General features: G+C 36.2%; 1 protein-coding gene across 4 annotated transcripts in view; it reads left to right on the top strand.

The window, feature by feature from the left end:
- The window catches only part of Wdr17 (WD repeat domain 17), an 87,880-nt gene that overhangs the window by 29,661 nt on the left and 41,240 nt on the right, over positions 1-16,979 (top strand). For all 4 annotated transcript variants that reach the window (XM_036209479.1, XM_036209482.1, XM_036209481.1 and 1 more), the window contains 6 exons: positions 1,011-1,241; positions 6,101-6,352; positions 8,316-8,438; positions 11,325-11,509; positions 12,336-12,504; positions 13,577-13,668. In XM_036209479.1, coding sequence (XP_036065372.1) covers positions 1,011-1,241; positions 6,101-6,352; positions 8,316-8,438; positions 11,325-11,509; positions 12,336-12,504; positions 13,577-13,668 — 1,052 coding nt within the window. The remainder of the gene's footprint in view (positions 1-1,010; positions 1,242-6,100; positions 6,353-8,315; positions 8,439-11,324; positions 11,510-12,335; positions 12,505-13,576; positions 13,669-16,979) is intronic.

The raw sequence follows: 16,979 nt of genomic DNA, 5'->3' as shown, positions 1-16,979 counted from the left end.
TTCAATGCACTCTGGAAGTACTATTGATATTATTATCTGTCTTTGTCTATTATTGTAATTATTACTATTATTATTATTATTATCATCATCTGTCTTTGTCAAGGAGTAATAATAGAACCTTGTGTGAATCTAACCTATTTGTGGGGGGAGACTGCTTTAGTTCATTAGCCATAGTTCCCCGTGTCTTTGGATATATACTTAAAAGGACTTCTTCACTGACATTTGTAGAAAACTTAACTGATTGTAGTAATAGTGTGTATACATTTTAATTTAATTTTCACTGTGGAAATTGTCAAAGACTTATTGATAATTCCTCCAGATTATTTTGTTTCCAAATACTTTCCCAATTTGAAAGCTTTAATACTTTATCTAGAAATGTTTAAATATTGTTATTTTTTTATAATATTTTAACTTCTACATACAGTATTGGACCTGGATGTTTTGTTTTTTGTTTTGTTTTGTTTTGTTGTTTTTGTTTTTGTTTTGTTTTTGTTTTTTGAGACAGGGTTTCTCTGTGTAGCTTTGGAGCCTGTCCTGGAACTCAGTCTGCAGACAAGGCTGGCCTCGAACTCACAGAGATCCACCTGCTTCTGCCTCACGTGTGCTGGGATTAAAGGTGTGCGCCACCACCACCCAGTGGACCTGGATGTTTTTAATTTCTATTTTCTTTTCTCCCTAGTAAATTAGTCTATCTAGTGGAAAATGAGTATTATATTCACCCAATTATTAAATGTTAAAATTGTTAGCAGCTCTACACAGTAACATATTGAGTAACCCTACATATTTCATATATAAAATATGCTGGATTAAATGAATTGGTATTCTCTAAGTATATTTCACATAGTTTTAAAGATTATCTTGTAAGTAAAGTTCCCAATTAAGAAGGTGATTGTTTAAAATAATGAAATAATCTTTATATTTCAATTTTATAAGTGTGCAATGCAAACAACAGTTGTAGGAATCTTTTGCACATCTTTCTGTTGTGTGTGTTTGCATTTAATTTTTTCCAGGGACACCTGCCTGTCTCGGCTGGTGCTGGAACACAGATGATGCTGTTGCCTTCGTTTCCCAGAAAGGTCCTCTGCTCATTTGGACCATCTCGGGACCAGACAGTGGAGTGTCTGTACACAAAGAAGCTCATGGTTTTGTGTCTGATATCTGTATATTTAGATGGCACACCCAAAAGAAGGGAAAAGTAGCATTTGGTCATATCGATGGAAGCATATCAATTTTTCAGCCTGGTAAGTGTTTAATTATCTTGATCTCATCTGTTTTTCTTAGCAAATATAATTCTTATTCACATGCATATATTAGTCTGAGAATAAACAACTTGAAAAAAGGAAAGGTTTATTTTGTCTTAGTTAGCTCATAATGTGAGAGGTTCCAGTCTCTGATCCATTATCCTCATTGCGTTGAGCCTGTGTGAGCATGCTACCACTTACAACATACGACAGGAAAATCTTATTAATCACGTGTTGAGTGCAAAAAAGGGAAGAGGAAGGGAAGTTAATCCCATTATTCCCTTCAAAGGCATGTTCCTAGTGACCCAAAACCTCCAGTACAATCTACTTTTAAAAAATATTTTTCGGATTGGGGATTTAGCTCAGTGGTAGAGCGCTTGCCTGGCAAGCACAAGGCCCTGGGTTCGATCCTCAGCTAAACAAACAAACAAACAAACAAACAAATAAATTTTTCTTTTATTTTTGAGCCAGAACCTGATTTTTTTTTTTTTTTTGAGACAGGGTTTCTCTGTGTAGTTTTAGTACCTGTCCTGAATCTTGCTCTGTAGACCAGGTTGGCCTCGAACTCACAGAGATCCGCCTTCCTCTGCCTCCCAAGTGCTGGGATTAAAAGTGTGTGCCAACACCGCCCGGCCAGAACCTGATTTTTCAAGGCGCCTTCTACAACCTCCCACTCCCTGTCACCAGCACCACAAACTGTGGACCAAACCTTCTCCACATGAGCCTGTGGGGGACTCTCCAGACTCCAAATTCGAGCAGCGCTGAAAGTCGAATTGCACAGAATTTTAGGATTATCCGGATTGTGCTGAGTCCTAATGTTCATTTGAAGCAAATTTTACTGAAAGGCATAAAATTCACCTTCTATCTTCTGTGCGGAACTTTGTTTGAATCAACACTCTAGTCAATTGTTTGTCTTTGTTTGGAATTTTCACATCAGTTCTTTATATCTGCACATTTACAGCAAATAAGTCAAATTAACAAGAATTTTTAGCCGGAGGTATAACAGTTTTCTAAAATACCATCCACGGATGATTTACCTTTTGCTAGAGATACTGCGATACCGCCGTTATTTATCAAAGATGTCACCCCTTACAGAGAAAGGGACAGTGAAGCTTTGAACTCCTAGTTACTTAACTGGACTGACTAGTCCTGTTATGAATTATTGCCAGGTATATATTCATTTTAAAATTTGAGCAATAATAAAACATAATTTTATTATTGCTCTTTCAAGAATGAAATAATTAAAAATACCATATGTTTAAGTTTTCTGACACTACTAAAGAATTAAAATTGGTTGGAGAAAGTTTTCTTTGTGAGTATATATTTTATTTGTTGCTTTTATAGTTTTCCCCTTATGGCCACAGTGAATTGTGTAAACTTACATGAATTCTTTACTCTTTACTTTAACCATCTCAAAATCAAAAATTTAACAGTTGTGTGCTATATCAACTTCAGTTTTTCAACCCCAACTTTCCCTAACTACTGTTTTTAACATAGAAGCTGCTAAACGTCCATCACAAGATTTTCTTCTTATCTGATAGGCCAAGAAACTTGATTTTATAAATAAAGCATAACATCAGTGTTGCCGGAAGGTGTCTCTGGTCTCTCCTGGCCGCAAGGTCCCATGGCCACTTATAAAATAATCATTCAGAGGCTTAATGTTAATTACCAATTGCATGGCCTATGGCAGGCTTTTTGCTACCTAGCTCTTATAACTTAATCCATCTCTATTAATCTGTAAGTTGCCATGTGGCTGTGGCTTACCAGTACTTTCACATGTGGCTTCTCCTGGTGGTGCTGGTGTCTCTCCACTCTGCCTTTCTTCCTGTCTCTCTCTTCAGTTTCCTGCCTAGCTATAACTTGCCCTGCCATAGGCCAAACGGCTTTATTTATCAACCAATCAGAGCAACACATGTTCACAGCATACAGAAAGACATCCCATAGCACATCAGTAGCACATATAAATAAAAATATTATCAGCTATATTTTTCTGGTAACTGGCCACAAAATTTTATGGATTCATTTTTTTTCTATTTCTTACTATAAAAATGCAAGGATCCCAGAAAAGAAGTGATGAATGCAATCCATTATCATTTAACTACAGGGGTTTGAAACAACTTGATTCAGGCATATCCAACCCAAGCCTGTGAATTTTGTAAATGACAATGTCTTCGTGAAGTGCACAAAGCTTGGACACACCTGACAGCATTCACAGTTCAAATTCTCCCATTTTGTTTCCATGGTTTGAATTTTTTTACATACTAAGATACATTTGAAAGAACACAAAATTAACTGGTACAAGCAAATACCCAGATTTCTTAAGAAATAGTCTTTGCTAATAAGTCCTCTTTATAAATAACTCTTTCAATTTCATAATTATTATGCACATCGCTTTCTATCACACCAAATAGGCAGTTAAGAAGTACTTATTTTGATAAATAAAATGTAATTTTTTTCTTTAAAAATGTATGTGGGGAGTGTGTGCATATGTCTGTATGTGTGTGGGAGTGTGTATGTGATGTGATGTGTGTGTGTGTGTGTGTGTGTGTGTGTGTGTGTGTGGTATTTTCAAGTCCACATCTGTACATGAAGGATAAAGGACAAAATCAGGCATCTCCCTTAATTACCCCGCCATCTTATTTTGGGGACAGTGTCTCTCACTGAACGATGTGGTCACTATTGGCCAGTCTAGCCCTGCCCTGCCCAGTTTTAGCTCCAGGTGCTAGGGATCCAAACTCTGGTCCTATGCTCACATAGCAAACACTTTCCTGCCTAAGTCCATCTATTCAACATTAAACCTATCTTTATTTTAATATACAAAGTAGATAAAGCTAAATGAATAAAATCACACATCTATCCTCTGTGAGTATGTAAGTAAAATTCTGAATAAAATACTACCTATTTAAGATAAGCAGTGTATTTTTAAAATAACATGGTTTTGTGAGCTAAATAATAAGATACTAAATTCACCTTGTAAGTAAATAGTTGATATAGCTAAGGGATATTAACTTGTTTTTACTTCTGTGTTCTGATTTGTTGAAAAGAACATAATTATGAGACTGAAACTAGAGTGATTGTATAGTTTTTTTTATTGTTGTTGTTTTGCTTTTTGTTTTGTTTTTGATGTGTGTGTTCCTCTGTGGGGGAGTGAATGTGTGTGTAGGTGAACTTGCAAGTGTGTGTGTGTGTGTGTGTGTATGTTGTATGTGCGTGTGTGTACGTTTGCAGATGCACATTTGTGTGCAGGTACATGTGCACATGTGTCTGTGTCGAGGCCAGAGAAGAGTTTCAGGCATCATTCCTCAATAATGCCATCTCCTTAACTTTTGAGACAGTCTGTCACACTGACATGGAGCTTGCCCATAGAGCTATGCTGTGGGATGTCTTTCTGTTGGCTGTGAATATGTGTTACTCCCATTGGCTAATAAATAAAGCTGCATTGGCCTATGGCAGGGCTGGATGGAGCCAGGTGGGAAAATCCAAGAGAGATAGTGCGAGGAGGAAGGAGAGTAAAGGGAAATACCAAACCACCATCCAAGGAGCAACATGGAATGGGATGCAGGTAAAGCCACAGAATATGTGGCCATACATAGATTATTAGTTATGGGTTGAGTTAAGTTATGAGAGCTAGCTAGTAAGAAGCCTGAGCCATAAGCCATATAATTTGCAATTAATATTAAGCCTCTGAGTAGTGATTTTATAAGCAGCTGCAGGACGGGGGATGAGGGGGTAGAGAGACACGAGACCTCAGGCCAGATGGGACCAGAGAAAGTTAAGGATACAGAGCTAGAATGGCTGATCAGCAAGCTCCAGGAATCCACTTGTCTCCAATTCCAGAATGCTACGACTATAAACTATATATGCTCATGCCCAGCATTTTTATCTGGCTCTGGGGATTAGATACAGATCCTTATACTTTCAAGGCAAGCACTGAGCTGTCTTCCTGCACTCCATAATCATGTACTTTTAAACAAATACATCCTCTGAAATTTATAATTCTTCAAACTACAAAATATTTCTTTCCTATTTACATTGTCTATGTATAATTGCCTCATTGGCTATCTTTTGGGAATAAGGGAACTCCAGAGGAATTCTCATGTGATTCCTCAGTGACACATCTTTTCCCCACTGCTACCTATATATTTAATTTACAAAAGCAAAAACGATTTCTGATAATTCGTTGTAAATTTGATTTGACTTGTTTATTCTGGTTTCCTTGTTTTAATGCTCTGGTTTGAATGATGACAACTGATGATGGAGAATGAGAACGGAATTACTGTAAATGCTGTAATGCTATTTATGACACATCCTTATGTGATAAGCTCTTTAGTGAACTACTCATGTAATGTCAAAATCTCTGCCAGCAAATCTTGAATCCTCCATTATAAAGCCAGAGAAGCTTAGGCATCAAAGACCGTGGCTTGTTCAGGAGAGCAAAGCTAGTCAGTGTAGAACCTGAGTGTGGGTCTAGGCAACCAACTCCGAAGTTACTGTCTTTGCTTATGAAAAACATTTTACTGATATTCTCTATTCCACAACTGCTTCCCTGTCCCTGTCCCGTCATGAGGAAGTGAAACTTTTTTTCCTTATGAGATAAGCAAATCTTTTTCTTCTAGATTTTCTGTAATAAATATGAAGAATACTTCAAGCACTCGGGAGTATCCAAATAAAGCAGTTAACCTTGACTGGCATCATTGGGCTAACAGTTCTCCCATTCGCATGTCAGCCATGCCTTCCTTCCATATAGGAAAGCCAGATCATGCTCTCGGGAGTCTCAGAACTGGTGACATACAGTAGAGACCATGAATGAAACACTGACCTTTGATGCTCTTTGAAACAAGTTTCTTTTTATGAAATAGGTAGTAAACATCAGAAGCACGTTCTGAGACCTGAGTCTCTTGAAGGAACAGAGGAAGAGGATCCAGTGACAGCCCTGGAGTGGGACCCACTATCCACTGACTATCTTCTGGTGGCTAATTTGCATTATGGGATTCGCCTGCTGGATTCTGAATCACTTTATTGCATCACAACGTTTAATTTTCCCAGTGCAGCAGTGTCTGTGCAGTGCTTAGCCTGGGTTCCCAGTGCTCCAGGCATGTTTATAACTGGAGGTAAATGTATCCATATTCCTGAATTTGTCAAATCCATGAATATTCATGAACTGAATTAGATCAATTGTGTTTTGTTAGTTGATTTCATAAAATTTGTTAATTAACATTACAAATATTTAAAATAGTGTCTAATTTATAGTGTGTCACTGACATGGTTAAAGTTAAATTAAGGCATTATATTTCCTGCATGTAGAAATACATTGTAATATATATCTACATCTATATCTATCTATCTAGATAGATAGATATAGATGTAGATAGATATAGATATAGATACACACACACACACACACACACACACACACACACACACACACACACACACCTGTGTTTATATGTGCACAAACAGCAAACAGTTGGATTCCAGGTATGGAGAGAGGACATCGAAGGCATTGATTGGAAAATAATCAAATTTCCTGATAGGAGCCTGATTAGCCTCACTAATTTTAACAGATCATCACCAGATATGCTAAGATAGTTAGTATCTTCAATCAGATTTAAAAATGAAAGTAGTATGTAGTTCCTGCCTGACAGAAGCTGTCAAAGGTAGCTCATGAAATCTGAGGCGATGGAAGAGTTTAGGAATAGCAATAGCAATGTAATATCCAACTTTTACTGTTTACTAAGGCTCAGAGAGAGAGAGAGAGAAATAAGAGGGGAGAGAGAGAGAGAGAGAGAGAGAGAGAGAGAGAGAGAGAGAGAAGACAGTCAACCATTCCATGAGCATTACATTTATTCCATGAGAGTTACATTTATTCCATGAGTGATTCATGTACTTGGCATAAAATAATATTTTTCACCTCAATAGTTTGTGGGATTATATACTTGTTTTACTTTTACAGATTTAATTTAAATAAAAATAGATGGATTCCTAATTTGTAAGTAAGTTTATGGGACTTTATGAATAGTAGATAAGAAAAAATAAACATATTTATTACTAGTAAGATAAACTTCATATGCCACAAAATTCACCAGTTTTATCCACAGTTCAGTGGTTTCTAGTGTATTCTCAAGGTTATATGACCATTATCACAATCCAGAGTATTTATTTTTTCCCAACAAAACCTGTATCCACTAATAACCAAGTACCACTGTTCCTCTCCCCACCCTGAAAAGCACACGTGCATATAAACAGAGAATCTACTTCCTCTCTCCGAGTTTGCCTGTCTGGGGCATTTTAGGCAATCATTCCAAATGTGGTCTTCTGTATTTGCTCCTTTCACTTAACACAGTATTTTCAAGATCCGTCTGTGGTGTAGCATAGACCAGTTTTGTCACTCCTTCCTGTCATAAATAATATCCCATTCCAGATGTTGTCATTGGTCGCTATTCATACTAGTCACACTTTAGGTGATTATGACCAACACTGTTATTATGAGCATCAGTGTAGAACTGTTATGTGAACTAATAATTCTGTTAACTTAAAAACACTGGTAAAATTACCGGGTAATAAGGTAATATTATGTGTGATTGTTTGAGGCATAGACAGACTATTCTCAAACGCAAGCTATTGAGGAGAGATTTGGAAGAGAGAGCAATTTTGTAATTGATTTTCAAGCATGTTGCATTTATTTGGCTGAAAGCAGATAATGAGTAGTTGTAGACATTTCAATATAAAGAGATTGCTTAGTGTTAGACGTGGATAACTTTCTTTGCCTGACCATTTCCTAGAATGAGTGTTGTCCAAGGAGATTGTTTGTGGTCATATTGTATAATGATCTTCACAGTGGACAGCTTTTAGGGAAGGCAGTTTCTAACGCAGTGACAGAGTGTAATGAAATAAAAAATAAACATGCCCCAAATTTAAAACTGGAGCAGGATATCAGCCATTTCTTTGATTGCATCATTAATATGTAAATGATATCAGTGATTGCCTCTGGAAGTCTTTGTTGTTACTTCTATGACTGGGTATTTTAGTGTCAAACAAATATGTTGACATTTGCATTTCTGATGATCTGACTAGATTCTCAAGTGGGTGTTTTACGTATTTGGAATGTTTCAAGAACAACACCTATCGATAATTTTAAATTAAAGAAAACGGGATTTCACTGCTTACATGTAGTTAATTCTCCTCCAAAGAAAAAATGTAAGTAAAAATATAAAAGTTTTTTAATACTACACAGATTTATTTCTGCACAGAAAGTGGTACCACAGTATAAATATATTACATATTTTATACTGCTAAAAAAGAATTTAAAAGAATTAGCTTTGAACAGGCAATGGTGGCATACACCTTTAATCCCAGCACTCGGGAGGCAGAGCCAGGCAGATCTCTGTAAACTCGAAGCCAGCCTGGTCTACAGAGTGAAATCCAGGACAGGCACCAAAGCTACATAGTGAAACCCTGTCTCGAAAAACAAACAAAAACCCAAAACAAAACAACAACAAAAAAGACTTAGCCTTGATAATATGCATACTGAAGGAACCCAAAACCCACAGAATAATTAGTATTCCTAATATAAAACTATTTAGAGCCAACCTACATTTGCAAAATGCCACTGAATGATAACATTCAGATAATCTTAAATTACTGCTGTGAGGGAGGTGAAACAATGATATTGACAAGAATTATTAAGAATGATGGGTTTAAATAAAATTGGCACAGCAGGTATAATTTATGTCTTAAGTATACCTCATTTACAAGCTACAAAGTTTATAGCAAAAAAAATGTTAAAATAATCTCAGTGTTCGGATTACAAAATTGAGAAATCTGGGTTTTACTTTTGGCCATGGATTGTCACTGAATTTATAGAATTTTGAGTCATCTCTGCTGTCTTTTGTTTTTGCACATTATTTTCTGGTTATTTACTGATTTTCTACATGCTCTAAATAAACAATCTGGAACTTTGAGTAAGTTTTTAGGTAGACTTTTTATTAAAGTAAGCAAGAATAAAATTGACTTCCTATGAGGTCCACTGTAATCGTTCTGCATAGGGGGTAGTGTGTCCATATGGTGACTGCAGAAACTATGGACTAAGGAACTTTTTTCTCCAATTAAAATATAATCAAATAATTTATTCTACTCCTCTGATGTCTGATCCCTCCAAATTCACAGACTCCTTTAACCATTGCTGTTACAGATATACATAAAAGAATCAACATAAATACAATCTGCTGAGTTCATTCACTGTTGGCTGCATGTATATGTTTCTGTGGATCACCACTGGGTATTGTATAGCCAAAGATGGGGCCTTTGATTAAAAAAATGTTCTATGATTGGGGCTCAGTGGTTAAGAGAGAGCTTTTTGTTCTTACAGAGGACTTGAGTTTAGTTCCCAGCACTCACACTAAGCAACTCACACTACATGTAACTCCAGCTCCAGGACATATGACACCTTCATCTGGCCTCCATAGGCGTGTAGTATATGCTCAGACACAAACATGCACACACGCGTGCACGTACATTGATCTAGGATAGTCATTTCCTCCTTACTCAAGCCTACTTTCCCTCATACAAATATAAATAACAATGGCGATAAAATTAATGTGTTTTTTTTCTAATTCAGAGGGCGTTGATAATTTGTACCTCAATCACTTTTGTAAACTTAAATCAATCGGTAGAGCCCCCTCTTTTCAAGGATTTGAACCTGGGCTTAAGAGAATCAGTTTGGTGGATGCTGATTGAGAGACTAGCTAGAATATTGTACAATGCTTCTATGTTCTTTTTCTTTATGCATTACTTTCTTTGTTTTGTCATGAATTTTCATATCTTGAAAAGATTTAGACCTCAGAATCATTTTCCTTCATATTTTCCTGATGACAAAAGCTTCCATGTCTATTAGTAAAAAGCCAGAAAATGTAAAGAAGCACATACTAATATTGTCATTTTTGAGTAGTATCTTTCAAATACTTTGTTGTTAGGTAGACTTCCAGGCTTATTTTTTTTCTAGTTTGCATTAAATACAATACCAAGAACTAAGAACCATTATGAAATGAAATTTAAAAAATAAAGACATTTAATTCTAAACAACAAGAATTCTAAGATTGATGTATAAAGTTTGTCAAGACCACTCATGATATCAAATAATTAAAATATCAGGGGAACATTATGGATCATATTAATTTTTACCCATACTATATGTCATTGAACTGAACTGATTATTCTCAAATGCCTCTTTTATTATTATCTATTCTGGTTTGGACTTCCTGTAATCCTCAGGCTCGAAGACATGAGCAATATCTATAATGAATGCAACAAGACTTTCTTATATTTTAAACAGAATATAAAATACTATGAAGTATTTATGCCTATTTCATTGTGTAATTAATAGGTTTGTACTAATAATTTACAATGGTGTTAAGTAATAAAAGCAATTTGCACTGACTTGAAAATTAATTCATAAAGTTTTTTTTTACATTGACAGAAAAACATCACCTATGTGGGTGGTTGGGTATGAAGTTTTTGCACTGCTCATTTTATGTGCCTATGTGTCTTCTCCATGTAATTGTGGAGTATATGTGCACATGTGTGTATGCCTGTGTGTGTGGAGGTAGAAAAGGGCATTGGATCCACTGGAGATGGAGCTTCAGATATTTGTGGGACACGCATATATGTAACTCATTAGTTACATAGGGACTTGGACTCTAACCTTCATACTTATGACTACACAGTGAGCTCTCTTAACTGCTGAGCTGTCTTCTGGCCTCCTATGGTAGTATTTTGAAAGGAGATTGTTTTTAAAACTAATAATGTCATATTTAAATTATAAATATAACAAGCTACACTTTTGTAAAAGGCCAAGATTCTTGACTAATTTTCAGTCATACTGGTTTATCTGTATTTGTATAAATTTCTTTTAACATAATCAAGTTTTTACTCCTATTTCCACGTTTTTGGTGATTCTGAGGAAGTAGAAATTGTGTTCATTGATATAGATTATGAATTTAGAACAAAACAGAAAGTTGAAGTATAAGTTAATTCCTGTGATTTTATTCTAGAGAAAGTGATTGCTATTTTCTCATCATATTTTAGTTTCAACTCAGTCTCCCAAAAAAAATCCTTATACCTCCTCAACAAGTGAAGCAGTTCCGCCCCCAAATTTGACACAGAATCAAGCATTTTCTCTTCCTCCTGGTCATGTTGTGTGCTGTTTCTTGGATGGTGGAGTTGGGCTTTATGACATGGGAACCAAGAAGTGGGATTTTCTTAGGGAATTGGTACGTCCTCTGGTTATTCCTTCTATTAAATGCAATGCTTATTTTGTATAAACTTGTGATATTTACATACACCTGCATATTAATATTGCTAGACATTATTTTGTAGGTAATAATATATATATATATACTGCTGTTTTTGCTGTTGAAACATTTTAGAAAATAACACAGGGTAACAAAAAGCTGTGGCTATGGCTGATTGGTACAGGGTTTGCCTTATATTTGAGACCCAGTTTAATCCCTAGCTCCACAGAAGAGAAAGAAGCAAGAGCGGAAGCAGTATATTATTGGAAGAAAAATGATTAGAGTGTGCTCTTCTCTTGGAAGCCAGGAAGCAGAGATGGAGTGGGAGAAATGCTTTTTGCATTTAAAGCAGGGCCCCCAAGACCTCCATCTGTACATGAGGCCATACCTCCTAAAATTTCTACCACTTCTAAATAATACTAACAGGTTGATATGTTGATGAGGCCAGACCCTCAGGCATCACTTCGCATTTGGAAGGTCTGCATATGATTGCTGCCTCACTGGGCATCAAAACCTTCCAAACAGGGCTTTAAAATTAAGGAAAATTCTATGTTTTCCTCTCTCGCATATCCTTTCCTTTTGGCACAAAGAAAACAAGAAATATTTTATTTTTCAGTGTGAGTTTTCAGGTTTCCAAAGCTGAAATTTGAAAGCACAGCAGCAGAAAAAAATGTACAAGTAATGAAAATTATCACCTTATGTCTGTTCTTTTCACTGTACATGTATAAACTTTATTATGTAGTATGCTTTATTAATAAGGTGTTCCTCCATAATATGATTTTTTTAAAAAAATGATGAATTCTAGGGCCACGTGGAAACTATATTTGACTGCAAATTCAAACCTGATGATCCAAATCTCTTAGCAACAGCTTCATTTGATGGCACTATAAAAGTCTGGGATATAAACACCTTAACAGCAGTGTATACTTCTCCTGGTAATGAGGGGGTCATTTTTGCTCTTTCATGGGCTCCAGGTAAGACTTCCTTTTATTAAAATCCAGAATGAAATCAAGTGACTTTCCTAAATCTTATTCAAATTTATCTTCTTCATCCAGGTTTAATCTTGTTCCAAATGGCTGTAGAGGCAAATTAATTGCAATATTTTTGTCAGTTCAGCTTCTGTCAGATGTAAGGCTTTAATAGCATAGTTCACCTGCAAAAGAACTTTGATTCCTGGGCTATTAAGATAACAGCCACATAGAAAACCTCCAGTAAATCTAGATGATTTGTATATTATCTAGCTTTAGCTGTATTTGTAGATCTATGCCTTTAAACATTAATGGATTTTGCATGATAAAATTTTTCCTGAAAATTTTCGTGTATTTTTTCATTTTTTTTAATAAGAAGTATTATTATTTGTGTTTTCAACTGAAAATTTTTTATTTGATAAGCTTCCAAAAATATTTTCATAATCATTAAAGTATTACTAGATAGTCGGGAAATGTGAGTAGTAACACATTCTGCATTCATATAATACTTAAGAGTTACTGATAACCTGGGGGATTGTGCCTATACGACTTGGTTTGATAACAGAGCTATTCCTGTCTTTTCAACTGATTTATTGATTGATCACAAATGTTACTAGAGATATGTTCCAAAAAATTTAGTAGGGCCTATAAACTACATAAATTGATCATGTAACTATTGAAGTTATATAGCTAATATATTCATTGCTTTGTTCTCTTTCATAGTTGATACATTGATAACAGTTATGTAATTATATTTTGAAAATTTCCAGTATAAATATGTCAACTATGTGTCCAGTGCAATGGCTCTGTGGGTAACAGAGATTATTGCCAAGCCCAGTAACCTGAGTTTAATCCCCTGGTACCTGAATTGCAGACTGGGAGAACCAATTCCTACAGATCTTCCTCTAAGTTCCAAAGGCATGCACATGCCCCTTCCCCCCACACACACAAAAAAAAAACTATCAACTACAATTTTAAATAAATTTCAAGTCTTCCCTTTTCAAAAATTGCATTTTTAAAGAGAATCGCATTTGTAAAAAATATTAAATGTATAATCTCCAACCAATTGTGTTCTAAGGTGATTTGGATTGCATTGCTGGTGCGACTTCCCAAAATGGTGCTTTTATTTGGGATGTTCAAAAGGGCAAAATGATACAGCGATTTAATGAGGTAAGATTAACTTATTGCTGTCAAGTCACATTATGTCTTACTGCATATTATGTAAATGTGTCATCTCAGTGTTTAACAATACAATAGTATGTATGTTTTCCCAATTAGAAGACACTGCAAGGAACTACTGATAATCCAGGATGAATTTGAGAATTACAACTGAATTTAGAAAAATTCATCTTAAAGAATTTCAATCTTTTGAGCAATTTAGATAGAATGTCATATATCCACCCAAGGCCAGAGATACTCAGATCCCATTCTTTTTTTTTCTTTTTTAAAAATTATTAAGAATTTTTCTATTCATTTTTCACAAAATCTAAGCAAATAATAAATAATGGGTAGAAGACTAAACTCAGAAATCCCAAAGTATTACCTAGTGTTATGACATTTTCTGTAAAATCACAAAGAATTTTCGGCTCAAACACCCAAAACAGAATTCCATTCAAGTCCAGCTTTGTGAACCTTTGGGTTTATTGTGGTTATGTAAAAAGCAAGTATTACTGATAAACGGACCACCACTGGGAAGCTCCCTCCTCTAATGTGATCCACCTTGTAGAAACATCACCAAAGACCCCTGTAGTCCATCTTTCCCCTTGTGTATACTCCAGTAACCTCTAAGACAGATGCATCTAAGGCAGGAGTGAGTAGTGACTTAGTCCCTTCTTCTAGGAGGGAGTATTGACAGCCTCATTAACATTAGTGTAGACCAGACCATCACTGAATTGTACTTATTTTTTTTCCAGACATATGAGCCAAGATAGGTCAGGGTAACAATGGCTTATGATGGCAATGGCCAGGCCGAAGAAATAGCTTCACTACAATACCCAGTTCTGTTAGCAATATCTCTGGCTATAGACTCATTTTATTGTCATGAACCTATTTCTTCACATACAACATGATGAAGTTAGATTCTACCATTGCTTTGATCTTCTTTCAAATTCTGTTATTGCACAACAAGCTCTGTAACTATCTTCTTAGTAGGATTGAGAAACAAAGCTCCATGATGAGATGTTTCTGCACAGATAATCTGCGGTCAGTCAGGTTGAAGCAGATGGAAGTTTCTCTGTGTGTATGTGTGTATGATTTCAACATAGATTTAAGTGTGGTCATTTAGGGAAAAAGAGACATATATTTAAGCAAAGTATGATATGCACCCAGAACATGGGTGAGGGTTTTTTATAAGAGAGTATCATGTCTACATGTCTTAACAATAACCATATGGATGATTTTGCAGACTTTTGAAGTGACAATGTTCAAAGAGATCTCAGGATTTTTTTTAATGAAATAATAGGATGTTTCCTGGGGTGCACTGAAGAGGATTACAGGCCAGTAAGACAAAACTATAGGTTACAATGTAACCAGGACCTTTCTGTAGCCTTCCTCTAAGCTTCCTGAAGGTCTTGTGTCACTTACCTGCTTAAGTAGGCTTTATGTCTTTCCTAAAGTCAATGGAACAGATAGCTTTCCTAAAGGGTGTCTTCCTATATAGATAATCAACAGGTATATTTAAATGACCTGTTAAGGTAGGAGGCATTGGTATGTCTTTCTTCTTTCCCAGAAAGCCTCTGAAAAGATAGAAATCTTAGGATCTTTTGAGCAATTTAGATAGAATGTCTTCTATCCACCCAAGGCCAGAGATACTCAGATCCCATTCTTTTTTCCTTTTTTAAAAATTATTAAGAATTCTTCTATTCATTTTTCATACCAATCACAGATCCTCCCTCCTCCCATCCCCTGGCCTTCTCCCCAAGCCCTCCCCCATTCCACCTCTTCCAAGTCAAGGTCTCCCAATGGGGAGTCAGCAGAGCCTGGTACATTCAGTTGAGACAGGTCCAAGCCCTTAGCCCCTGCACCAAGGCTGCGCAAGGTGTCACACCTTAGACATTAGGCTCCAAAAAGGCTCCTCATGCACCGGGGACAGATCCTGACAGTTCAAGCTAAACAACTGTCTTGCATATCTAGAGGGCCTAGTCCAGTCCTATAGGGGATCCACAGCTACTGGTCCACAGTTCATGGGTTTCCACTAGTTTACCTGACCATCTCTGTATGTTTTCCCATCATGATCTGATGTCCCTTGCTCATAGAATCCTTTCTCTCTCTCATCAATTGGACTCCTAGAGCTCAGCCTAGCACCTGGCCATGAGATCCCATTATTCTAACCAGAGATCAAAGATCTCAAAGTCTGAGATCTTGATTTTAGAAGTTGCTTTATATGAAAGAGGTATCTATCCTTAATGACATTAGAGCTAAGGGTCAAAAGAGCCTCTAGTAAGTGAAGTCAAAACAAAATTTATAATCTTACAATGTTTTTTTTAAAAGTGCATGTGCACTTTACAAATATAGAGGGACTAATCCCATTTTTAATTCACTTGTATAAATTTACCTTCTGTGGCCCTTCAAAGAAATAAAAACCACTGAAAATTATCTTAACAATTTGAGGCAATGTTCTTATAAGTCATCTTTAAAATGGAGGTTATAAATTCCTTTGGCTTTACTCTAATAACAGCCATGATTTCAGCAATTCATAAAACAGAGAAAATTTGATTAAAATCTGGGAATGGGTTGGTTCCAACTTTTATTTTCTCATCACACAGTTGTTGACAGGCATTTCCCAGCTTACTAGATTCAAGTGCTTTGAAAGTTCTCCTCAAGTGAGCTAGAACTACACCTCTTTAGGGCTTCTTCAGTCCTGGAAATTTTCCAAATATCTTAATGAAAATAAACCTTTGAAACTAGAGCAAAAATACTTGCTGACATTATACATTAGTTGTGGTAGACTGTGTTTGATGCAATAAGGTGAATATTAGCAACTGGATACTGGACTTCACAGGGACAGACAAGTAACTCTAAGTCCTATGGATGGCCAAAGAAGCCAACTTCGACTTTTAACTTTGTGTCTAACAAAACTAGAGCCTAATTTATGCCTACTAAATCTGTTTTTAAGCATGGCCACTCCTTTATATATTCTTAAAATGTGTATTCAGGTTCTGAGTGTAAGTGAGGGTCTGGTGAAACCACTGAACTTGACCCCTCCATGAGTAGAAATAAAGGTTTATTGGGGAATTCAAACTGTCAGGCTGTCTTCCAGAAGACAAAGAGAGTATCAAAAGAAAAAAAAAAAAAAAAGCAGGGAGAGCCTTGCCAGTTTTTAAAAGACAGGTTGTGGGGAGGAGGGAGCCTGTAAGCTGGAACAGCCTAGGAGCAGAGTAGTGGGGGTGGAAGGGAACAGCCTAGGAGCTGGCTGTGGGACTTTGACCTGTTAGGGACTTGTTTGAGTTAATAGGGAACTGGAGTTCTCATCTCAGGAGGTA

The sequence above is a fragment of the Onychomys torridus genome, chromosome 17 (assembly GCF_903995425.1).
Source record: "Onychomys torridus chromosome 17, mOncTor1.1, whole genome shotgun sequence".
Taxonomy (NCBI): Eukaryota; Metazoa; Chordata; class Mammalia; order Rodentia; family Cricetidae; genus Onychomys; species Onychomys torridus.
This window is presented reverse-complemented; position numbering and strand designations above follow the sequence as displayed.